Source organism: Dermacentor variabilis, chromosome 10 (assembly GCF_050947875.1).
Source record: "Dermacentor variabilis isolate Ectoservices chromosome 10, ASM5094787v1, whole genome shotgun sequence".
Classification (NCBI taxonomy): Eukaryota; Metazoa; Arthropoda; class Arachnida; order Ixodida; family Ixodidae; genus Dermacentor; species Dermacentor variabilis.
In genome coordinates this window covers 19,704,293-19,729,780 of record NC_134577.1, presented here as the reverse complement: position 1 = coordinate 19,729,780, position 25,488 = coordinate 19,704,293, and the positions used below count along the sequence as shown (strand labels likewise).

Sequence of the window (25,488 nt, the reverse complement as noted above, 5' to 3'; positions counted from 1 at the left end):
AAACGCTCCGCGCAGGAGCTTGGATGCACGAAGAGCTATGGGTTTATTCTACTGAATTGAAAACGTTCAAGAAGCGGATAGACAAGAGTCAACTCCAACACTTGCACTGGTGTTAGAATAAAGTTTCATGCGAAACAGAGGGCGACGGAATCGATTGGCGACGAAATGTCGCGTGCACACGCATCACGCGTTCGCATCACCATAGTCCTTCGATAAAGCTTATAGAATGACCCTTGTATTACGCAGAATGGACGCTGTACAAGGCGTCGTTCATCAGCCGGCGTTCCCGGTGAACGCGCCACGCGCGCTTGATTATTCGTCTTTCCTGTTCGTGTGCCACGTTTGGTGCTCTATCGCCCGTCTCCTCCTCATCTATTTGTAGCGCCCCTCACACGCAGTGTGGACCTATAGTAAGGTAACCACGGACGAACGACCGTGCGGCGTAGCTCTTGCTGCGTCGATGACGTCGCTTCACAGGCAGAGAACATCTTTAGGGATTGCTGCAATGCAAGAAACGGGTGCGAGCGACTTCTCGCCTCTTGCGGCGGCTTCGCAGAGCAAGTTTCCCTTGCTGCCGATCTGGTGCACCATGAGGATTACAACCTCACCAACGCTCTGACGCTTGACGGGAATGTTTGCAACAGGTAAGCGTCGGACGAGGCATAGCGGACGCGCCGGCCGTGCTGCTGCATGGTTCGGCACGGGACACTTGCAGCGCCCTCACGTCTTTGTAGAATGAGTGACATTGTACTAAACTTAGAGTTATCTCCAAAAAAAAAAAAAAAATCATTAGAAAGAACCATGGCGCTGTGATCATTTAGCTGCCATGGGAATGATGGTTAGTGCGCTGTGCGTGGGCATGCAGAGACGTGCATATTACGCTTTAAATGTGCGAAAAAAGATGTTACGCTTACCCCTGCGCTGTTGTTGCTCAAATTTCGCAGAAAGATCGCATTTAAGAGTCTACGTTGTTCAGTGTAGCACTTCGCGCAGTTAATTGTCTGTGTTAAAAAAAACGAATGACAAAGTATCAGCCATTTTTCCTACAAATGAAATCACTGTGATTCTTTTTATGCTCATCTGGCCTCTTTGAAGCCCTTGCGTTTAGGGATATAGCAGAGGAAAAGTAAACATGTCCGCAATAGATATTAGTAAGCGGCCTTTGAAGATTTGGTGGCGGAAAAGTAAGGAGACCACAAACAATGGAGTTGTACAAAAACAGAGTTCTGGTTAGTGATTCAGAAAGTTTGATGCTGGGAATTCTTTGCGCGCGCGTGCGTTTGTGTGTGTGTGTGTGTGTGTGTGTGTGTGTGTGTGTGTGTGTGTGTGTGTGTGTGTGTGTGTGTGTGTGTGTGTGTGTGTGTGTGTGTGTGTGTGTGTGTGTGTGTGTGTGTGTGTGTGTGTAAAAAGATAGGCGGGACATTAGGCATAATAAGAACAAGAGATTGGTGGCGCAACTTACCACCCCGTTTCAAGGGGTATCTCATAGCAATTGAATTGAAGTGCAGTGCTCAGTGGAAGAGTGTTCTAGAATAGGTGGTGTCCAAATCGACGCACCTGCGATGATTGCCTCTGAGTAAAAGAAACAGACCTCAAAGGCTAGGCGTTTGCTAACTGCACGTGCAGGAAGTAATAGCCAAGCCGGAGGCACGACATAGACGCCATGTTTTGGACATCATCTACACGGGAGTAAAAGAACCCGAAACACTGCAGGGCTTACTATATGTCTGTGTGTCCTCTGTGTTGTACTGGCGACAACCAACATAAGCCGTAGTCAGGTCCCCTGCCTGCTCACCATCAGCTTCACTCTCACCATGGGGCGACGAAGAAAAAAAAAAGCTTAACCAGAGAGACAAATGCAATCTTTTAATGAACGCTCGAGATATTCGCCTGGCTGACAGCCTGGCATATTTCTCCAGGTGTAGGTGAAAGACATAACGTGCGATCAGACACACACAAATGGCAAACACATCCACGGACAAGAGCATATACTCAACCTGCTCAAGAGTCTCATTAAGACCCGTTATTCCAAAGGAAATCATTGGAAGCGAATTTTCAAATTTGATCTCGGTGGCTGTTGCTTAGTTCTTCCAGTACACAGGCAGGTAAATCATACGCTATTCTGAAAACAAACTCGTAGAGCTTTGGAGCGCTTTTAAACTGCCAAAGGCCGTGATTAACCCGCAAACTTCGAACTTTGTCTATGCGTCACCCATAACGCGTTCCCTATTTACACGAAATACAAATAAGGAAACTCGTTTAGTTCAGCGGGGACACTGCTCATATAGGGTGAAATCGATGGTTCAGTAATCCTTAGCAACGGTCCTAATTAGGCACGAAACGTTAAACTTGCTCCGCACATAACCCTCAGCATTGCTCCCATTTACACTGAATGAGAACTTGGTGCTACATACAGTTATCTTAAAGCAATGCGAAACATTGAGGATAACGACGGCATAAACCTTTCGAGCAAATGCCAGAGGATATTTTTTCCCATAGGCTTTAATTTATCGACACGATACTAAACTTCGCGTGGACATCGGCCACAATGATCCCCCCGTTTCCACTAAATCTGATCTTGATGGAACATGTACTACTTCTCCCGTGGCAGCGGGCTAAATTCAGCGACCGTTAGCAAACGCACTTATAAAACGCACTGCAGCGCTTGCATCTGTAACTTAAAGTCGTAATTAAGCCACATGCTTCGAACTTCGCCAAGCGTTACTCATAATTTGCCACCAATTTTCACCAAAGATAAACAAGGTGTCGCGTTGAGTTAGCTGGGGACACCGGGAAACCTATACATATACAAACCTCGACTAACATACGAAAGTAGAGAAAAAAATAAGAATAGAGAAATTCATTAAATTTTTTGCGACGTTCCTAAATAAGTCGGATTCGTGCCGGAGAATACTCCGCACATCTGACCACGGATCTGCCAAACTGCCCACTCATGAGACTGGCTTCCCAAGTAACTAAAGTTCACACATAACGCATCAGATACCTCCGCCCCCACCCCTCCTTACATTTCCACCAAATGTAAGCTCAACGTAACGTTGAGTTCTTCCCCGACACCGGAAAACATAGCGTGATACCGCCGTACAAATTTTTCGAGCACCCGATAAAGGAATTTTCTACAAAACCTGCACTTTATCCCACACGCATTTAAATTGGCGCGCAAATTTGCCACAGTGTGACCGCCATCTTTGATACATTTGATCACGGTGGAACTTATTGTTCTCCAAGTGCGGTATATGTAGGCTAAATTCTGAGCCGTTTGTGAAGAATACTCACATAACGCTCCGGTGAGCTTAAATACGTAATGTATTGCTAAGGCCGCAATTACCCACACGCTTGGGCCTTGCCTACAAGTCCCCCCATGACGTGCCCCTTATTTTTACCGAATGCGAGGACAGCGTGAACAGAGAGCAAACAGACTGCGGACGTCGTATAACGCATAAAAATGCGGGGGAAAAACGATGGCACAGTAATTATTTGCAACGCTGCTAATTAAGCTAGTAGCGAAGATGTTTCGCCACGCATTAAATTTAACCTGCGTCTCATTTTGGGCAACTTCCAGTGGAGGTTCGTAATCTACGCTTTTAAAGCTCCGGAACGGTTGCGCAAGTAATTTTCCACGAAGAGTGAAATTGACCTACAAACATTGAGCGTTTCACATTAACGTCTCCTCGCAAATAGGCAGAAAACGGTGGTTCATTAATTTTAGTTTAACCCCTTATTGATCCACACACTTCAATATTTGCGCACATATCAGCGTTCCCCACCCTCACTCCCTGCAATTAGCTCTAAATATAAAGCCGGTGAGCGGTCTAATTCTTTGAAGACACCGTGAAAACTGACATACAACGTTTTCTAGCGCACTGTCAGCTTCAATGCCATTCAAAGGGGAGCACGTAGCTTTTTGTGCGCAAACAAACAGGGACGAAGAATAGGGGCAACACAAGGACGTCGTCCCTGTTTCTCCCTGTTTTTCGCACATTCTTCGTCCCTGTTTGTTTGCGCACAAAAAGTTTTAAGATGAATCTGTTCCAACTATGCCGACTAGCAGTTATGCTTGAGCACGTAGTGCTCGTTGTCTGTTTTGTGCCCTTTCTTCGCGCCCTGTGACGCATGCCTAAATCAGCTAGAGCTCTACGTGTTTATCTTCATTAGCTATTTGCAGCTATATATGATAGATGCGAAGCTTTTGCTTTCACGTAACTTGCTCCATCTCGCTGGTTTCCGGCGAAGTCTGCGCCCAAAGCAGCTGTACGGCTGTCGCTTTTCTTGTTCTTGTTCTTTTGCAAACGCAGACAGGGCGTTGTGTATAGAAGTCAAGGAACCAGATACCCCCTCTCATCGTGTGGTATTGCCACGAGCATAAATTTAAACGTCAACAGAAAATAGCTGACTAGACCACCTTACGCGTAATTACGCGTTATTGGAAGAGTGACGTGAAATTACTCTGTAGTCGTTTTTTTAAGCATGGAGTCGAACTAAGCAACTGTTACAAACGAAGGTGAACCTGGAGACGGAACGCATTGGAATAGCTTCGGAATTGTTCGCGTTTCAGTTTAATTATGCTAATAGTAACTGCCAGCTAGCACTCTGCGGTTTATGACGTTAGCGGCGACCGAGAATTTCGTGTCATCATATTCCCCAAAAGCCAGTTTTGCTATGCGTAACACGTTGCAGCGTGTGATGTTTGCTGCGTCAAGGGTAGTCGCAAATAAAGAAAAAGAAAGGAAGGAAAAAAGAAACGAACTTGATCACCGTGGTAAATACGGCAGGGCGACGGAAAGCTCCTGTACCGCCAAAAGGCTTACGAGTGCGCAGCGATTAAACAGGAGTAAACCATCCTCGGCCAATGCCAGCCCATGACTGGGCGTTTTGCGCTAACGGACGCAGCCCCATACGTCGACCGACCGACGGCAGATCGAGATCGTCGCTTCCCAGCTGCACCGTGGCACTCGTCACTTGCGAGAGACTCGACAATTCTGTAAGTGCAGGATTTATCGTAGCCCTGTCGTCGGTCGTTAAGGGCATCGTTAACGCCGATCTTGTAGGCAGAACAATTGCCAGAACCAGCAACTCTCGTACACGCGCGTATTTTCGGCTTAGCATCTGTGTGCATGGTCGACTACACTTTACTGAGTGCTCGAAAGATGGGCTGCACAGCAAAGATGGAGCAATAGCACCGCTGTATCTGCTAAGTTCGAGCCACAGTCTCGGCAGTCACAATACGGCCGCTCAATGGAAACGCACTTGGTGCGGCCCGTCGCGTCGCGCCGGTTTACAGTTTACAGTTTCCGCCGTCGGGGCGCCACTGTTCCGGGACGCTTTGCAGGAGGAAGAGCGCCCGAGCGCCGCAGAACCAGTGGGTCTCAAGCGTCGCAGCGGGTTTCTTTATGGTATACGACTGCCCTACTGGATCTGCGCACGTGTGTGATCGTGTACGGTGCGAACAGACGTTTTAGCACAGACAGTGCCATGCCGCGCAACTGCTGTGTGTCGCTGTGCAGCACCAATGCAAGGAAAGATCCGACGATCCGATATCATGAATTTCCGTGCGATCCTAAACGGCGGGATGCATGGTTGAAGAACATGGTTTCGCCATGGTTGGCGAAAGCAGCCGTTAAACTTCCCATGCAGGATGGTGAAGCTTGTCTTGCCAGCTGCCGTCTCATCTGCAGCCAGTGAGCTCTCGAGTGAGCTTGAATTCATCACTATGTGGAGTGAGCTAGTAGGTGATATAGAGTTAGCACCAATCGCATACCTGGCCGTCTACGTTGCACGTCCATGTGAGGAAAAGGTACAGTTGTTTGACAAGTTAAAGAATTGAATTAGGCTTGCAATATTTTATCCTTTGTTTAAGTGACTAATTCACACACACACACACACACACACACACACACACACACACACACACACACACACACACACACACACACACACACACACATATATATATATATATATATATATATATATATATATATATATATATATATATATATATATATATATATATATATTGAAATATGTCTGTGGTTGATTTCATTACGTAATATAATAGATTATGTTCTTTTAGTACCATTTTTCAAACTAAATTGTTGTGCTCGTCCTCAGGCGGCTTGTAATTCCTGCAAACTCCTTCGTCGCCAATGTCATGAAGTGCTCAGACGTGAGACGAACCAGCAGGCTATGTAACACCTTGATGTCAGCACTACTTCCTCATTTCACACAATGTCCGGCGCTGACTTGTGAAAAAGAGGATCGCAACCACGCTGAGGACCTCTCCAGAGTATTATTGAGCAAGCTCATAAGGCCATTGTTGACGAACTGGGCTAGCAGCCTGAATTCGACAGTGGAAAAAATTTTGCTTACACATGAACCTCTCTCGAGGAAAGTTCTGCGCTTGTAACGCTTTCAGATTCTGTGTACATGAACTTTGAAATGAAAAGAAAAACTGGACTCAAGCTACTGACTTCTGGCTTTATTGTTTTCTTTCCGACCATTGATGTAGGCTAGTAGTGCCCATTTGCAACATATTTCCTGCACATGCCCGTGAACCGGCCGAACTATAATGCAGCAAATCTCTGCAGGTCCAGAAACGGAAAACAGCGTTAATCATCGGCTGTAATTGTGGACCAGACTGATCAGAGTTCGGACTTCTTAAAACGAGTATTTTTATGCTAACCAACTAATTATATGCAACAAGTTAACATAGCGGATAACCGGCTTCGTGTGTGTCGAACGCGAGTTACTGAATAGGCGAACGCTCGAAGAAGCGCACTTAACATAGGTGACTTCCGACACGAATTGTCGCTGACAACTGCAGCGATGCTGACGTACTGCTATCAGTAGCAAATCGCCAGTTGGCATTACCATTCATATTTTGTGAAACACCGCTACACAGCTCTTTATCGGGATAATAATGTTTGGGGTTTTACGTGCCAAAACCACTTTCTGATTATGAGGCACGCCGTAGTGGAGGACTCCGGAAATTTTGACCACCTGGGGTTCTTTAACGTGCACCTAAATCTGAGCACACGGGTGTTTTCGCATTTCGCCCCCGTCGAAATGCGGCCGCCGTGGCCGGGATTCGATCCCGCGACCTCGTCCTCAGCAGCCCAACACCATAGCCACTGAGCAACCACGGCGGGTAACCGGGCAGTTGGCCTCAGTGCATGGCGGTCGCGAAATTTCGGCTTTGTCAAATTATATGGTTCGTGTTAGGCGATTTCTTTTGATTTCGACCTAAGAAAGAGAAAAAAAACAAAGAAATGTTCCCACTGTGTTTTTAACATGCAAAAAAGTCTGCTTAAGCGGCCGGGCGGCCGCTTAAGCAGACTTTTTGTCTTAAGCAGACAAATGAAGCCCTGACCGCGCGGCCGCGGCGGGCGGAGAGCACAGCTGTCCCCCCCGCAACTGTCCCGGAACAGTAGCGCTGCAGCGGTGGCGATGGGAACCCTCTCTCGGCCGACGCGACGGGCCGCGCCAAATGCGTTCCTTTGAGCGGCCGTTCCATCGAGCGGCTAACCCCCAACGCAAACCCTTGCAGCTTGTACATTTAGCGGGTGCACTCCGAGGAGGGAGGGAGCGTTATACGCCATGCAGCCAGAGCCTTGGCAAGCCGACTCTCCGTGAACGCATGCCTTTCGCCTTTTCTCTGTCACAAGAATGCTCAAGAGGCCGGCGAAACACATCACCCTGCGCTCGGTGGACTCAGCCCAGTGGGCCTGATTTCCGGTAGGTTCTAATCAACGCGCACGTGTAGGGTTGTTTTGTCAACCGTACCGCTCTGTGCTCGTTTCTCGCGATATGCTATAGTGCGACTTCGGTCGTTCGCTGCACGGTATTCGTCGCTTTCTTTGCAACGTAGTGCAAGTGCGGTATCCGTGCGTTGCTTTCGCACCTGTTGTCTTTTCGGGAGAGCGTGCGCTTACACTTTATCTGCTTTACCTTGACGTGATCACGTGTTGTACCCACTTGGTTTCAGTTTTGTTACGTAACGCCCCCTCCTGGTTATTTTCTCTTCTCCGTGTCTGCTAGAGCCTGCAGGCAGGGTCATAAGACAAGGCGCATGCGCATGACATAGCGCGTTCCGTCAATTACAGATGTCGCGCTGTATGTAGCGACGGTGTAGGCTAGCAGACGACGCGCGAGCGCGCTTAGCTAAAACAATGGCTAAACCAACGGACTATACGAATCAGAGAGTGCGCCAACCGCTTGCCAGATTGTTATGCCTGCATCGATCGAGTTGCGCAGGTTGCAGTATCCACTCGTGTAGCTTGCGACTGTACAAGCCGGTGTTTTCAGCTGTATCTGTACCGTCTTCGTCACTTCCATCTAGATAGCTGGAGCGCTGGGCTACAGTATAAAGAGCAATAACACGACAGCTGACTAGGCTCAAAATACCCGGCTGAATACGTTGTTGTCCAGGCGTACTTGTGGCTTCCGCTGCTCACAAGCATTGTCTCTCGGACCGGTCAGTAACGCACATATAGATTCTCTCTTTTTTTTTTTTTTTTTGCCATCGCAGCTCACCGATTCAGCACTCTGTACAGAAATGTGGATGACTGTGCTAGAATGAACAATGTTTTTCTTGACTTCACTTAAGCGGCGTAGTCGTCGTTAAGCATAAAATCGAAAGCGTTAATCCTTGTAACGCAAAAAAAAAAAGAAAGATGTGGCAGGGACGATTAGTGCATCGTATTCGAGTGCTGGATAATATGACGACAGCTCGGCGACGTGCCGATTGCTAAGAATTGCCGCCTGGTTTACCTTACAGAGGTAAGGCGGAAAAAAAATATTCACCAGAAGGAAGCAGCGGCGTCTGGCAGGCGGAGCCTTCGTCACGAATGTAGAGGGATCCTAATACTTCCATCTGCCGTTATGGGGCGGTCTTATCAAAGCAGCTCTCTATCTTTGAGCGAGAGGCTAGGCACTTAAATGTGTCTTTACCTTAACCTCGTCATTTCTTCGATTCCGGCTCTGGTATCTAAACGCTGCTTAAAAAATGTGTAGCTGAAAACAATGTGGCGTGCGAGTTAGCTGGGTGACGGCGCGATCGTGTTTCGGCGAAAGAGCAGAGGCGGGGCGACGGATGACTGTGCACTTTATCGCCCGCTAGAATGCCAGAAAGCGCCGCGCCGAGCATTGGACCGCATTCATTTCGTTGCTGTGTCGAAACACGCAGGTAGCCCAGTCGCCGTCGCTGTGCTTGGTTCAGCCAGCCTGTGACCTCGCCACGACCTCTAGGGACGCCGGACGTCTAGTGTGTGCTTCGTCATCCACCGCGAGACCAAACGGGCGCGCAACTTGCACCGCTAAGACGTCATCGAAGCGATGACTTCGCGTAGTGACCGCTGCTCTTCGGACCTCCGTTGCGACGTCGGCGACGACTCTGTGTCTGCATTGTTCCTCGGGGCAGCTCCTCCGGCACACACGCGACGTTTGGAGGGATTCCACGAGCAGAGAAGAGTTCCGTACAACAGCCGATATTGTGAACCGTATCAACAGTACGCCTGCCCGCCGTATGAGTATCTGCGGCCTTATTCCCCTAGCAAGGCGAACCGTGCTCACTGGAGGGCCACTGGAAGTACATGGTACCTTGCGGACAGCTTCCCTGCCGATATCAACTCTGGACTTTTGCCTACGCCGTCGCACTATACGGAGTTGTTTCCGCAGAACCTAGACTCGGAACCTTTTGACGCCCCTGGTGAGACAGAAAGGCTTATGAAGATTCATTTTTTGGCCGAAGAGATAGTGGCCCGCGACGCGGCCATGCTCTGCAACCGCGACGTCGTGTCGAGGGAAGTCGACGGCGAATCCTGCTCAACTACAGAGCCGACGAATCCTGCCAAGCCGTCGGTGGCCTCGCTGAGCTTGAAGACCCTGGCAGAGTCGTCGCTTATGCCCCTGGCCGAAGCAGCGGGCCATTCAGTTCGTGTCTCCGTCCAGGCCTCGCCTCCCGCGAGAGCGACGTCAGCGGAGTCTTCGAAGCAGCCACCGGCTGAACCCGCCGAGACGTCGCCGCCTATGCCTGACAGACCAGCAACTGTCGCGGACAACTCGAACGGTTCGCCAGGGGAACATTGCTCGAGCGCTGCGCCGATTTCGTCGCAGAGCGGCGGTCGTCGAAAGAAGGCGATTCCGCGAAAGAGTCCCAGTGCCGACGACCCCAACTTCAAGGGCGCCGTGGTTCACATGCGTCTCCAGCTGGTCAACGGAATGCCGAAGCTGAAGATGGAGCATTACTTCAAGTGAGACGGCTTATTCATCGCTCTAGGATAAGGCGTGTTCTTTTTCACCGCTTTTCATGACCACATATGCCATCATCAAAGCAAAGCAAAAAAGTATATCTGTGCGAAGAAGGCACACCCAAATCGATAAGCAGAAGGGCTGCATATTGTCCGAACGAATGGATGAAATAAAAGAACATCAAAACTGCTTGATGCACCCGCCGTTGTTGCTCAGTGGCTATGGTGTTGGGCTGCTGAGCACGAGGTCGCGGGATCGAATCCCGGCCACGGCGGCCGCATTTCGATGGGGGCGAAATGCGAAAACACCCGTGTGCTTAGATTTAGGTGCACGTTAAAGAACCCCAGGTGGTCAAAATTTCCGGAGTCCTCCACTACGGCGTGCCTCATAATCAGAAAGTGGTTTTGGCACGTAAAACCCCAAATATTATTAAAACTGCTTCATGCTATCTCTGGTTACCAAATTGCATCGGCGGCTGAAACAGTTGTGTATAGCTCGGTGCGGACACGTGGGTGGTCGAAAACGTATAGCAAACCAGGCCCGATTCTATACAGTTCTTATCGTAGGCCGTTCCGGCCAGACTGAAGGGCGAAAACGAATGGGAACGCAATTGTGGCTTTGTTCCGGTCGCGGCATGCGATGTTCGACCGCACACTGCGGTTAATGGCGGTACAATTTGCTTCCGCGAACGGCTGCTTCAACTGTACCCTCGGGGAAACTCAAGGGTGCGAGCGGAGATCGTTGTTCGAAAAGCACGTTCAGTTTGCGCTCAGTTTCGCGTGAGGGGAAAACCGAACGCAAACTGAACGTGCGTTTCGAACTACGGTGTCCGATCGCGGCCCAAGTGAGCCGTTGTGCACTAATAGCGTATGCCACGATGAGCTAAATTCGAAGCCTTTGTCTTTCCGCGCAAGGAACAACGTAGTTGCAAGTGCCGCACTGATAAACCTTTACATACAGGATGTTTATGCGAATACGTTGAAATCACCTGTGGCAGATAGCGCAATTCAAATCCTTGAGCTGGATTGCCCAAATAGGCAGACAGTTCTTGCACGAGAAATCGAAATTCATACTTGATTAACAAAAATTCACTATAACAGTTTTTAAGCTGATTTAAGCCTTACGGAACATATCGCAATTTGCAAACTGTATAGTAACGTGGCTTCCTGGGCCACTTGGTGCATGGTGAAAGTATAGGAGGTTCCACCAATTACAGACGCGAGCGCAGGTAAAAGGAACGGACAGGACAACGCTGGAGAACGCTCGTTAGACCAGTGTTTTCCTGTCCGTTCCTTTTACTTGTGTTCGCGTCCGTACTTGCTGGAACCCCCCATACGTTGAAAACTATAGCCAGGGAGTTCCCAAGGCGATGGATCGACTTCGAGCGAATTGGCGGGATGACAAGTGTCTAAGTACTAATTCCTGAACTCTGCGAAGAAATATACTGCCGGTCCAGTTAATTTTGTGCTTCAATGCATAAAACGGCGTTTCGTTATGCAAAGTGAAACGACAGTGCTCTATTACCGCAACTTAGATGGCGAATATCTCGGAAATGGGGTCATCCACGGAATTATTTTCAAGTGTATATGCCTTGCAGTCTCGCCGGCTACAATTTGTAAATTGCAATATCTACCATAAGGTAACTAGTTAAAAAACTTACTTCATGTTTTAATTATTGAATATATGCATTTTCGTTTATCGTGCAATGTCCGCCTCCTCGAGTGGGCCAGCTCAAGGACTAGAATTATGCTATCTCTCACAGGTGATTATTAAAAATTGCTGAAAGGCATTGCAGGAAGACCTGGTCCTATTCAGCGCAGATTGTGCTGATGACGCTGACTCGAAACTGCGGGACCAAGTTTCTGGTATCGTTCACAGCTCGTAACTGTTAACCTGGCATGCGTATCAAAACTTGGCAGTTCTGTAGCATTTTTTTCTTTTATTCCAAGGCCACTGCTTTGTTACTAGAAAATATTGGCCCCCCTTTCATCATCTGAATTAAGAAAGCACAACTCGGTCTCTCAATTAGGTTACAGTTTATAACCCAAACAAGGGTGAGGGTCACAGGAAGAAAGATGCTCCAATTGATCGACAGCGGTCGAACCATGGAAAAAGGAAATAAGGATTGAGCATTATGTCACTTAGCAAGCCTTGGCAAGCGATCTATTGGTGAAGCCATTCCCTTCGCTCTTTCCCTCGCAGTGTCGTCCCCACGCATGACCTCTGAGACTCGGCGTATTGGCCGAGAATGTTTGGTTCACCCACTGTGATGCGTTATGGCGTTGCGCTGCTAAGCACGAGGACGCGGGAGCGAATCCCTGCCGCGGCGACCGCAATGCAAAAACGCCCAAAACGTGTACTTGGTGCACGTTAAAGAACCCCAGGTAGCCGAAGTTATTCCGCATTGCCCCCCGTCCCATTACGACGTGCCTCATAATCAGATCGTAGTTCTGGCACGTAAAACCCCAGAAATAGTTACTGACGAAGAATAGCACGACGGACAAGGGACGAGGAAGAAACATGAGCTCTCGTGTAGTGTCTTTTTCCATAAATTTATTACTTTCTTTTTTTTTCATTGGTTTCCGGTAGTTTTGCCGAGTGGAAGCGCTAGAACCTACCACGCGCTCTAATGTGACGATCACGTGTTGGTCCGACTGTCTTGGCCTCAGTCGACTGCGTAACGCTCCTTTCTAAGGCTTTAGCGACATTTCTTGTTTGACCAATTGTTAGTTTGTCTGTGAAGTTTGTTGAAATTATTTTTCTTTTCCGCTCTACGAGTCTGTGCTTACGTTAAAATGTGAACGGTCCTCGGCTTCTGTTGCGGAAGGATAAATAGATGGGCGAAGAAAAATGCTCAGTAATATATTGTGCAGCGTTTTCTTTTTCTTGTTGTTTTGTATGTCTATCCGAAGTTCAAATTTTGCGGCGGATACGAAAAGGCATTGTGAGCCTTCACTTGCGTTGGCCTATCTCAGATTGTACAGCCGCCGTCAAGCTTGATATGAACACAGAAGACACATTTCTAACGGCTTAACTTGAACAAACACTGCTTGTAAGGAGCAGATCTTTCAGTGTTTTGGAAAGAATACTCGTTAAACAAGGAAATTCCATGCAACCCATCCAGAAATCACTAGCACCTCCCGCAGTAGAATCAAGACGACGCGAAAGGCGTGTTCGGGCTAAGCATGACGGCGGCTGTGCATGTAGTTAGGCCCGTTTCTAAAGAGAACATAAAGACGGCTGACTCCATATTTTGCGAATACCGTAATTACTGGTGCCTGCGGAAGTGCTGTCGATGCATTGTGTAACTACAGCCTTTGTCAAAAGTATACGGGCCACTCCGCGCCTTCACCCTCTAAGATGTTCGGCTGTCTCTGCGGTTTACGTGGCATTCCCGACACTTTAGACCTGTAGCGACCGTTCGTCACTTCGTTGCCTCCTGTTCGAACCGAAGCGGCTGTCCTACAGGGGCATCACCATTGCCACACGGCGAACCTGCTTTTACTAAACCGAGCTCCCAACAGACCTGTGTATGGGGGAGTATACGAGATGTCTTTTCGGGAGGTCATAATTTTCGACAGGTCAATTATAATTAATTATAATTATGATTGTATAATAAGTCGTATAGTTTAAGGGGGGAGGGGGGTCAGGACCTATACTATACCTCTGATTACCGCCCTGCTTGACACAGCCGACTGATTGTGACAACTCGGAGTGTTCAACCCGGTTGTTCGTCCGTTGCAGCAACATGCAGCGACGAGGCGTTCTAAGACCGGACTACGCCGAGATAAGCGAATCGGAGGACGACTTTGAGTACGCCAGAAAGGAGGACGTCGAACACCAAGGTGAGAACGGAGGCACATTGTGCTGCACTTTGTCGCCTTTTCCTCATACCGGGAACATGGGCGGCAGTAGTTCTTGGAGAGGCTCAGCGCAACGTATCTATAGTTTCGTAGAAAATTCGAGCGTTGTTGCGTTTTAAGCGATATGCTTCAGACTACACGCATCCAGTGCGCACATGTATTTCGCTAAAAAATGCAAGCGCACGCGCAAGGAGTACAACTGTTTTTTTTTTTTTTAGATTGCAAACGCATAAAGCGTAAAGCTTCAAGCCCTCTCCAACTTTCGTAGCATTCAGTTAACCGATTCACGAAATAAGTTAACTCGCCAAACGTATCAGGTTACACAAGGTTTCCATTGGATCTGCACATTATTTATTTATTTATTTATTTATTTATTCGCACAATTCCAGATAAACAGTGCGCCTCTTGTGCCACGAAGTTAACACCGCTGTGGAGGGACGCCGAGGACGGCACACCGTTGTGCAACGCGTGCGGCATCAGGTACGTGACGTCACTGAGAAATCCAATGCGGGTTTCTCAGCAAGAAACCTTAGAAGTTTAAGAAACAATTCGCGCAGAACTTATTTGCCATATTCAGTGTTCCTGTACTACTACTTGTCGATTCATTCGTCCCAGCTCTGCGATCTTCTAGCCTCCTGGTTAGCTCTGATGGAGCGACCGTCGAGGCAAGACGCTGGTAACTGGTTTGATCCTTGGACGAGGGAAAATTTTTCTTCAACTGCGAATATTTCTTTCTGAGAAGTCCCTATGGGTTTCCTTTGTAGCTTCGTGCTGTACGCTGGTGGACCATTTTTTTCCCCTTTTATCAACGTTTCTCCGCTTTACCAGATCCGCAGAACTGATTAGCCATGCTCGCGTATGCATAGAAGTGTTGTGCTCTAGGTGTTTCGCGCCCATAACGTTGTCTCTTCTTATCTTACAGTGTTCTTTTTACAGCGAAGTTGTCTATGGCTAGGATGTGGAAAAAAGATATGTCCGAGATGTTGACAAAAACAAATCATGTGGGCCGATCCTCGTGATAGTGCAGAAAGGGTTGAAGCTCAATGGCACATACTCCTGTGGGTTCGGAGACCTGTAATGCGCCCTTGAACTAGCCTTGTCACACGTGGGACCCAAAGAGGTCCCAGGCACAAGGGTAAGATCAGATGTTTTTGAAGAAATGTTTTGTTCAACTTTTTCAAAAAGGATTATTAAAAAATTCTCGGCGCGAACCGCACAAACGCGCTAGTGCCACTGCTCGAGCGTTAGTCGTCGTCGTCTTCCTCCACAGCTGGTTTCGTTGTGCAAAAAACTATCATCATCAGCAATGGCTCGAGCGTTGTCATCTTCCATAGCTGGCTTCGTTGCTGCTCATCATTCCAGTGTTGAATTTCACTTCTCGTCTGTCGTCGTATGTCGGCAGTGTTTACGGGGGTATGAGCCGTTGCTTAAGGTGGTTTGAGCCATTCATTGTCTTACGTGACGGAAAAATTAAGTAACAGAGGTGATACGCTTATGTGTGTGCGTACCTATATTGCCACGATGACCACAGATTATGACAATATGTTCGTACTTTTGTTCAATATTCGAGTCACCTCTGTGTGCGCTAAACAGCTTCTCTGGTCTTCCATCTTCGCATAGTAGAAGGGCTCTGAATTTTTAAAAATATTTTGTAACTATGTGAAGAAGAGTAGCCGTCATCCTTAGGTGGTGACTGCATCTTTCTTCTATTTTCATTTCAATCAAAGAGACCAGACAAAACTCAAACGAAAGACAGGTGATAACTCAACCTTGACTTTCCCGCACCAAATTGCCATGACATCGCGGATTTGTTGCGCCATTCTCCTAGTAAAAAGGGATCTTCTGTAGCAAAATCGAGATGGCGTCGCTTCCAGTCTTTCTTTTTGTGCGTCTTTTCTAGCCTTACCAAACCTTCCTTCAAACATGGTGGCCATGACGTGTTTCTGGCTTCGCAATCACTTCCGGCGCATGCAGTATGCATAAACATGTCATTCGAGATTTATTTCTTTCGGTACTGATATGCAAGTGTCCCCGGGGCTTGGATTTGGACACCCTCTATTTCAAAAGCGCGGTCTGCTAATGCAGCTCGTATTGTTTTCAGAGCGCAGCTCTTAGGCGCCCGTTCCTGCGGCACCCGTCGGCGTGACCGAACGAACGAGCACGACGAAGAATGAAAGAGCGAACGCGGAGTGCAGCAGGGGATGAAAGATGCGAGGGGGAAAGCGGAGGGGGGAAGGTATGGCGAAAGCGTGAGAAAAGCGTAGTGCGGCGACTACGGCTACGAGATGGCGCCAGCGTAGCGCGCGCGTCGTCTGTATGGAAACAAAGCGCTGCATGAACAGAGGTCTGTCTGTCTGCGGCGGCTGCTGTGAGTCGCGTCCACGCGCCACCCACGCGTTGCCTCTCGCGATCTCCAGATTAGCGAGGTAGTCGCGCCACACTTCGCTCCGTTTTGCAACGTGCCGTACGAGACAGATTGTCCACGCCAGTCAATATATCGCGAAGTGAAAACACGTATAGAGCTGCACTCAATATTCGCATTACGGAGTATCGTAATCGTCGGCGAATTTTCTTTTTAATGCCCCTTTGAGGTGTATCGGGCATGCTATATATGTCGGGGCGATGAGTAAGTCTGGTCTGCGTACGTTCATTTTTCTTGGCGCTGTGTACTGCACGTGCTAACGGGGCCGAGAGGAAAAACAGTGACCCGATCGAGCAAGCGCAAACAACCAGTCGGTTTATTATAAGGCCAAATCACGTGTTTAACTGAAGAAAACAATGCATTGCGATGATGATGATGAAAAACGTTTATTTGCTCTATTTTGCAGTGGATTTTTGCGGCTTCAGATGGAGTCTTCCATCTTCTCTACAGGGTCGGTTCCCCTAGTCCAGGGCTCCGCTGAGGGTAGCTGCCCTGCGTGCACGCCTTACTAGTCCTTGTTGGACTTTCAGGATGTCGCTGGATAGCATCCTCTCCCACTGTTCCGCACTCGGGTTTTTTATTATGGCTAGCCCTTCTGTTTTCTGGCAAGCCCATCTGGTATGGTATAGGGTTGGTTTGTCTCCACACCATGGGCACTTGCTCTCGTACTGCGTGGGGTAGATCTTGCTTAGCATGTTTAGGCACGGGAATGTTCCAGTTTGTAGCTGTCGCCATGCTACGGCGTCTTCTCTATTTAGTTGTTTGTGAGGGGGCGGGTATTTTCGTCTGATGCCTCTGTATTAGTTTAGTATCTCTGAACAGCTTTGGGCTACCGGCTCGGTTTCTTCAGCGGGGTCGGGATTGTTGGATGCTCGGTTTGTTGCGTGCCCTCGAGCTATCCTATCGGCCTCCTGATTTCCCGTAATGTCGGTATGTCCCGGCACCCAAACTATCGTGTGTTTGGCCTGGCTGTTGACGGTTTTGCCACTTGAGCGGAGGATGCGGAGCGCGCTGTGGCTGATTCTGCCGTTTAGGTAGTTGCGGCATGCTGCTTGTGAGTCTGTGAGTATGGTTAAGGACCTGTTGGATCGGTAGCCCTCCGCTGACGCTAGAGCCACGGCTGCCTCTTCGGCCTCAACTACCGTACACTTCCGAATTGATGCACTGGTGATTTCTTTTAGGTCCGAGTTGAGCACCGTTGCGACTTTGCTTTTCTTGTGGTTTCTGTCCTGAGTGTAGGTAGCGGCGTCTACGTACATTGTGTCGTGTCCAGTTGCCAGTGTTCTTTGTACATACTTTGCTCTTGCTTGTTTTCGTGCCATGTGTAGGTTCGGGTCCATATTGCCGGGTATCGGTGCTACTTTGATGGTGTTTCTGTATTCGTCCGGTATCGTCTCCGTGCTTTGTGTCTCCTTTATGGTAGCTTCACCGCCGTATCTGCTCAGGAGTCTTCTGCCCGTTGCCGATAGCTTTAGTCTTTGCATTTGCGCGATTATCTGCGCTTCTTGGAGCTCCTCGAGACTGTGGTGTAGCCCCAGGGCTAGGAGTCTGTCGGTCGATGTTGACTGCGGTAGGTGGAGCGCCGTCTTGAGGGCTTTCCTCAGGATTGCGTCCGCTTGTTGCATTTCGTGCTTCGTACAGTGGTAGTACACGGCATGAAGGAAGCAGACACACTCAAACTGGTCAGAAGCCTGGTGGTCAGTAGAGTGACGTACAGCCTCCCGTACTACCACTGCATTGCGACTGCGTGAACAAGTGATCCTTTCATATCGCTAGGGGGCGTCCCGAAAGGGCTCGTCGGGCGAATGTCATTCTGCGTTGCGTTTACTTGCGTCCGTGTACTCGCCGCGGTAGCTCGCAGTGACTAAGTCGCGGGTTCGATCCCACCCGTGGCGGCCTTATTTCGATGCGGGGGGCAGAATGCAGAAATGCTTGTGTACCACGTGGCTGCATGCTAAAGAACGAAGTAGTCAGAATTAATCTGTAGTCCCTCCGCTACGACGTGCCTCCTAATAAGATTGTGGTTATGGCACGTAAAACCGCAGAATTAAATTAAATTAAGATGCAATTACATTCTGCGATTTTATGTGCCAGAACCGCATGGCGACCGTGACGGATTTTCGGCCCCCGCAGTTGCTTCCGGCATTTGCTAAAAGCATGGCCTTAGAGTTGAGATCATGTTCCGCGAGAGAGCCATTGCTAGGTGTTGCGACTTGGACGCCCAAATCACAACACAAGCGATATGGTTATCTCGAGTTCACAGGATCACATCTCTAAGGCCATGTATTTGTGATTACGGGAGCCGAGAACCCGCCACGCTCGCCATGCGGTATTGGCACTACTACCCGCGCATTTACTTTCCTCTGTGCGTGCTTCTGCTGTGACGCAGGTACAAGAAGTACAAAGTACGCTGTACCCGCTGCTGGCACATTCCTAGGAAGAACGACAACACCCGGAGCGACTGCAAGGAGTGTGGGGGCACGCTGCGCTTCGTCGTGCGAAAGTCGTGCGGCTGAAAGAAGCCGCTTTATTTGCATCTCGTGCCAACACGAGTTTGATTTATTCGCTTTGCGAAGCGCCCTGCAAGCCATTTCTGTATAGGCGCTTGTAACACTGCCATGCACATACACTACACTCCCTCTTTGTTTCCTGGTTGTCGAAGAAAGGCCTAAGCTTCTCGCTAGAGTTCAATAAAGGTTCCGGTTACTGCTTAGTCTTCCGATGCAGACAAGATCTGCTGCTGTTGTTGTTGTTGTTACCTACTCTTGTGAAATACGTAATTCAATAGCTACTCAATAGGGCGAGGTGTGAACTATATTAATGAAGTCGAGACTATGACGGAAGCCCGTCTGGTGGGGCTGATGCATACGTAAAAGGAAGAGGTCCGGACACCGACCACAATGGTCCAAGAAATATAGTTACGTTTCGGCTCCCCCACGGGAGCCTCGTTCACTATGAAATTTCATTGTGAACGAGGCTCCCGTGGGGGAAGCCGAAACTGCTGCCCCCCCCCCCCACCTTTTTTGTTGTGCGAGTGGATGCGTATGCGTTATTTCCTTTTCTCTCGTCCTTTGATCTCTTGCTGCACTGTATATTAAACCTGTAGTAACATGCCAAACCTTTTGCTCGGTCACCGTACCTATCATTAAAATGTGCCTCACCAGCGCTCACGTATTTTCGCTACTGGTTGATATTACTGTTTCCTTGTAATACCTTCTTGGAATACGCAAGTTATGCATACGGTGGGGTGTAGGCTACGCGGTGTGAATAAAGTACGATCGCAGTGCGTGTTCAAGCGACTATTGGCTATGGTCTAGCGATCTGGCATAACGCAGCACCAACATTCTGATCACATAAGCTCACAGCTAGGATACCATACCTTACTGTTCACTACTGTAATTAGCATACGTGATTTATATCAATATCGGCTAATTAAGTTTAGCATTTAAACTAGAGACGCGAAGGAGCGTCTATAACCTGTAAAATACGTCCCACCTGGAGCAAAATACGGGTTCCGGGTCATTTTTTAAGTTTTCTGGGGAATTTTTCGAAAATCGCCTGTGGCAGATAGCATAATTCTTGTCCTCGAGCAAGATTATTCGATGAGGTGGACATCACTAGCACGAGAAGTCGAAGCACATATTCAGCTACTTAACGAAACGTCACTACAGTGAACTCTCACTTGAGTGAACTTCAAGGGACCGAGGGAAATGTTCACTTAACTGAAAGTTCACTAAACTGAATATTCACTAGACCAACATAAGATGTGACAGAGAGAGTCAAAAGTTTGAAGTGCAATTCATGGAGCAAAAGACATGGCATCCATAGTGTTTCAATGAAAAACACACCCCGTGGGTCGTTTGTGTGCACACGCAGAGCCGACGAGACTGGAAAGAAAGAGATGACGACCATGCCACGACTAGCCGGTCGGAAAAAAACACACACCACATGGTTAAAGAGATGACGACCATGCCACGATTAGCCGGTCGGAAAAAAACACGCACCACATGGTTTGTGGTGTGACAGATCGCCGCTTTGCTCTGGCGGCGTTGTAAGCGCCAGCGATGTTACTTTATGGCCTCCGAGATTACATGCTTGCTTGTTTTGTGCGGACAATCTCGGAGGCCATGCCTCGTTCGTTTTCTGCGCCGCCACTTTGCCCCAGGGGCGCTGTAGCGTCAGCGACGTTACATTGCCGCTGGAGCGGCGGTTTGATGAGGGCGGGCATCGGTTGCGCCTGCAGTACAATGGAGCGCAAGCCTTGGTCCTCTGAGCGAGCTCGTTAAACTGAAATATTGACTGTTCCGAAATTCGTTTAAGTGAAGCATTTTTGCCTAGAATGTATAAGAAAACTGCCGGGGATCTTTAAAAAGTTCGTTATTCTGAAATATTCGATAAACCGACGTTCGTACAACTGAGAGTTTACTGTAATTATTTTTACGACACATTGCAATTTAAGAATTATAGTCGGTGAGCCGCTCCATAGCACTGCACCGCGGCCGCACGTCGGCCCATCACTTCGCCTACTGCCTTTCCACTTCAGTGGGCATCGCATACCTCTGTAGTCTCTGCCGAGCCTTTGGGCTCCTCCGTTCCTCGTCTGCTCGATACTTTCGAGGGTCCATTGTTGTATTGTACATGAAAGTAGAGGTCTACGCGCAACATAGCGCAACCAAGCCACGTCTATTAGTACCGCTCGCACCCGTACCGACGAGCGGGAGCCAAGGAGGTTATGTATAACCTCCTTGGCTTAACATTGGCTCCTTAGCCGAACGGTGAGCTAGCTTCTTCAGGAGTATTTTATCCTATGCCGCGTTGTGCAGCTCAGCTAGGGACACGGCGAGGAGGTTATATAAAGCTGGGTATATAACCTCCTTGAGACTAACGTTGCAGAGGCTTCGCGCTCTACCTGCGAGACAACCGGAAGTAGACGACACGACGTCACATCATGACGCAGAGTCAGTGAAGGTGGAGCTTAGCGGCCTTAGCCCCGATCTTTCGGCGAACGAGTTGGGAAAATGCATGACGAGGGACTAGGGTAGTTTGTAATCGTTCCTAGCTCTCTTAAAAAATAGGCGCCTCATTTAAATTGCGGCGCGAATGTTTTACTGTGGCTGTACCCTACGCGTCTACAAATTTTATCCAAACCGCGGAGCTCGTACGCGCTGTGCGCATGAAACATTACGAGAGAGCGCGGGAGAACTCAAGCGAGCGTTCAGGGGGCTTGGGGCGCACAGTAATTTCTCCTGTCACTCATGTTTGTTAACGCATCAGGACAATGCCTTTCAACAGAGTGATAGGGCCGCGGCAATTTGGCCAGATTCAAGCAGCGCGCCCATTGCCATTCACTTGGGACACCGTGAGCGCTTTACAACGGCGCAGTTCAAGAACAACAGGCAGCGTTCGTCGTGGGACGAGCAGTCGGTTTCCCCTGCCATCGTTGCACACAGACGAGGCATAACGCGAGGAGCTCGCCCAATCGAAGGACAACGCATCTGAGAGGGGGGGGGGGAGAGATAGAGAGAGAGAGAACAACTTCAATAGATAGTTTTAGTTTGGGGGACCCAAGCGGCTTGCGTACGCAAAAACTAGGAGTGATGCTACGGCGCATGCGCAGCCCCAGACGTAGGGGTCTGCGCATGCGCAGTACCGTGGCCCTATAGTTCTTGCGTACGCAATCCGCTTGCGTCGCCTAAACTAAAGCTCTCGCTTGTGTGCCCGGGAGGGGGGTCAAGGGAAGGGGAAAGAGGTGGGAGATAGTCTTCTGTCTTCCCCCTTTAGGCGGCAGCCAGGAGCCCTCGTGCCCCGGCGGTGATTTCAGCCATCCGGACCAGTCGCACTTGCACTTCCGGATCGGAGCTGAGCAGCGCGGTCTCCCACTGCTCCACAGAGCTGATTTCTAAAGAAGAGCGATCTTTCTGTTGGACGTGACTCCGTTTGAGGGGGCGCGACCAAACCATGTGCTGAAGGCCTGCCCTGCCTTTGCGAATTTTGCATTCGGCTGTATACAGCGCGTCTGGAATTCCTTGCTTGCTGGGACTCTACCTAAATACACGGGAAAGAAGAAATAGTTTGTGCTCGGCAACCACTGTGCCGAATTTGACGAAATTTGTCGCATTCAAAAGAGAAATATAAGATATAGTGACTGTAGGAAGTGCATGTTTGAATGAAGGTTAATACTTTCATTAAAATTTGTTGAAAATCGGTAATTGAAAACAAGACAAAAACGAAACAAGTTTACAACCCTGTGATTTGGCAATGAAAAAGTGATATCACAGTTCTGCAAATCGCATCTAATAGTACATCTAAAGCGAACGAAATTCATGGTTATACATGGCTCTCAAATAAACCACTCATATTTGTGAGCAGGACTTTCCCGAAACCCTCGTAAACATTGTAACAGATTCACGTAAGGTAAAATTATTATAGCATATTTGTTTGCTCTATCTTATAACGTGTGAAGTTTACACAACTGCAATATGTTTTTTGGTGCTGAGTAACGGTTTTGTAAACTTCGTGTTTCTATATTCTTTTTCAACCTTACTGATTTTCGGCAATCTTTGTAAAAATATTCAGGCCCTCAATCGAAATGCTGCTCGTAGCAGTGTCTAGAATTTAGCTATGTCTCTGAAATGCAACGCATTTAATTCAAATCGGTACAGGGGTTCTCTCATAAAGGCATTTATGCATTTTACGTGCATTTGAATTGGCGGTATCGGAGTTGGGCCAGGGCTATAGCTTCCGTTTATTAAAGCGAGTAGCTTTCTTCGGCCGTTTTCGTGGTAGGTCGGAGGTATGACGGTGGTCGGGCTTGGACGAGAGAAGTCGAGGAAACGCGCCCACTGAAAGGGAGCGTGACCTCTCTCGCTCGCTCGTTCTAACGAACGAGCGAGCGAGAGAGCTTTAATAAACGGAAGCTATAGCCCTAGCCCAACTCCGATACCGCCAATTCAAATGCACGTAAAATGCATAAATGCCTTTATGAGAGAACCCCTGTACCGATTTGAATTAAATGCGTTGCATTTCAGAGACATAGCTAAATTCTAGACACTGCTACGAGCAGCATTTCGATTGAGGGCCTATGATCGCCGATGATTTCTGCATATTTGGTTTTCGCTTTGCATAATATCTTCCCTTGGTATATTGACCGATAGATGAACTGGAAAGTGCCCTAAGCGTGTCGATCAGCACGTCAACACGTCAACTCTTGCGTCGAGATCACGGAGCAAGAATCGACATTTGCTGAGAAGTTTGGTTCCCAGTAGTTTTGCCAGTAGTATATATTTGGTGCACGCTTGTTCAGCTACCCTGCTGTGCCTCTGCCTGGAGGGCGGGAAAAATGAAACCAACCGCGCACTTTGACGTGCGATTACGTGTTGGGCCGACCGGTTTGGCTTCAATCGCGTTTCGGTGTGCTACCTCCTCTCATTTCCTTCCTCCATGCTCCAGAGTGCACATAGTGTGCTTGCCGCTCTACCGAGCGGTTCTGTGCCGTTCAGTTAAATGTTGCACTCGCTGTATAAGGTCGGCTCATTTTTTTTAGCAGTTCATAGTGTTAATGTAATTGCTCTTTAGGTTAACTGTACAGGTTAACCTACGCTCAAAGGGTCGTCCGCGCTGGTAGCACGCTTATGTTAAAAACAAGGAGTTTAATTTATGCCACAATTATTGCATAAATACTAACGCACAATGCAGAACTGGTGTGGTTCAGGGTAATTAAAGGAATATATTAGCCTAGAAGTAAACGACTGTTGCTTCAAGCGTTTGAAGTAGGCGCCATTCTTGCGAAAGGGGTTAGCTGATCTATCAGGGATCCAGCCAGATCCAGCCATGGATCCAGCAGCACGACTCCAGCAGCCGCTCAGCGGCAGCGCAGCAGAGGAAACATTAAAAATATGATTTTCATTAGTTTCAGTTTCTTTCCAAGTATTTTAATGCTAAATTATGATACAAGCACAGAACACAAGACATTTACTTGAAGTATCAGTATTTCTCGCGCGTCCGGTGGCGCTGAAGTCGCTACTGAAAACGGAAGTGACAGGTCGGCTGCGGTGCTGGCGTGCCTGTTGATTTGCCACGACACCGAAGTTAATGTTTTCGGGCAAGCAATCGTTCTAAATAAAGCAGTTTCGTTCGTTAGCGTTCAGCGAAGACAAGAGTTAGAATGCTGACGAAGTTCGAAACCAAATCGGCCCGTGTCAAGGGGCTGAGTTTTCACCCAAAGAGGCCATGGATCCTGGCGAGTCTCCACAACGGTGTCATACAGCTATGGGACTACCGAATGTGCACGCTTCTCGACAAATTTGACGAGCACGATGGTCCTGTGAGGGGCATCTGCTTCCACAACCAACAGCCGCTGTTTGTTTCCGGGGGCGACGACTATCAAATCAAGGTGAGGCAACCCAGCGAAATGAACGAGCCATTCAACGTTAACCGACATCCGAAGCCGGACACTCAGACGCCGTGAGCTACGAGTCTTGTAATGTTAACGTGCGAACTAGAAGTGGAAAAAAAATGATAGCCGGAATGTTACTCCACCAAAGTTGACAACAGACAAGGAGAGACGCCCAATATACTGCTGTGCATCATCACTAATCGCAATAGTATGTCTGTGTCTCGTTGGAGTTAGGTGCAGTAATTTGCGGTTTAGTATAATAACTCGTGCATATTGTTTGCTAGCTAGGCTGTAAAATTTCGGCCTACGCACGTTGTATGGATGGGCTCGGGAACGTACTTTGTCGATGTTTGCCTATGCCGAAGTCGTCATCTTTGGTCTCTTGCTATTGCAAATATCCCTCAGTTTAACGTATTGGTACAATTTTCGTCATAAGTACCCGATATCAGTGTAGACTACCTATTGTACACATTCCTGGCACCTTGCACATTGAATGGTGCCCGTCGACTTGCCATACTGCACATTTCAGATTTTAACACGGG

General features: G+C 48.5%; 2 protein-coding genes across 4 annotated transcripts in view; both read left to right on the top strand.

The window, feature by feature from the left end:
- The first annotated feature begins 269 nt into the window (after window positions 1–269).
- Window positions 270–19,264, top strand: LOC142560069 (uncharacterized). Of its 3 annotated transcripts, none has more exons than XM_075671857.1 (5): window positions 270–644; window positions 9,203–10,268; window positions 14,011–14,111; window positions 14,519–14,609; window positions 18,941–19,264. In XM_075671857.1, exons 2-5 carry the CDS (start codon window positions 9,352–9,354, stop codon window positions 19,065–19,067), a joined length of 1,236 nt encoding a protein of 411 aa, XP_075527972.1. In that variant the 5' UTR covers window positions 270–644; window positions 9,203–9,351; the 3' UTR covers window positions 19,068–19,264. The 3 variants fall into 3 exon arrangements, with proteins under 3 accessions (XP_075527972.1, XP_075527971.1, XP_075527973.1); XM_075671856.1 differs by lacking the exon at window positions 270–644 and adding an exon at window positions 7,552–7,756 and having other exon boundaries at window positions 9,207–10,268; XM_075671858.1 differs by lacking the exons at window positions 270–644; window positions 14,519–14,609 and having other exon boundaries at window positions 8,981–10,268.
- Window positions 19,265–24,577: 5,313 nt separating this feature from the next.
- alphaCOP (coatomer subunit alpha) overlaps window positions 24,578–25,488 on the top strand; it is a 28,839-nt gene continuing 27,928 nt past the window's right edge. The window contains exon 1 of the mRNA XM_075671855.1: window positions 24,578–24,943. Within this exon, the coding sequence (XP_075527970.1) occupies window positions 24,716–24,943 (228 nt within the window). The 5' untranslated portion in view covers window positions 24,578–24,715. The remainder of the gene's footprint in view (window positions 24,944–25,488) is intronic.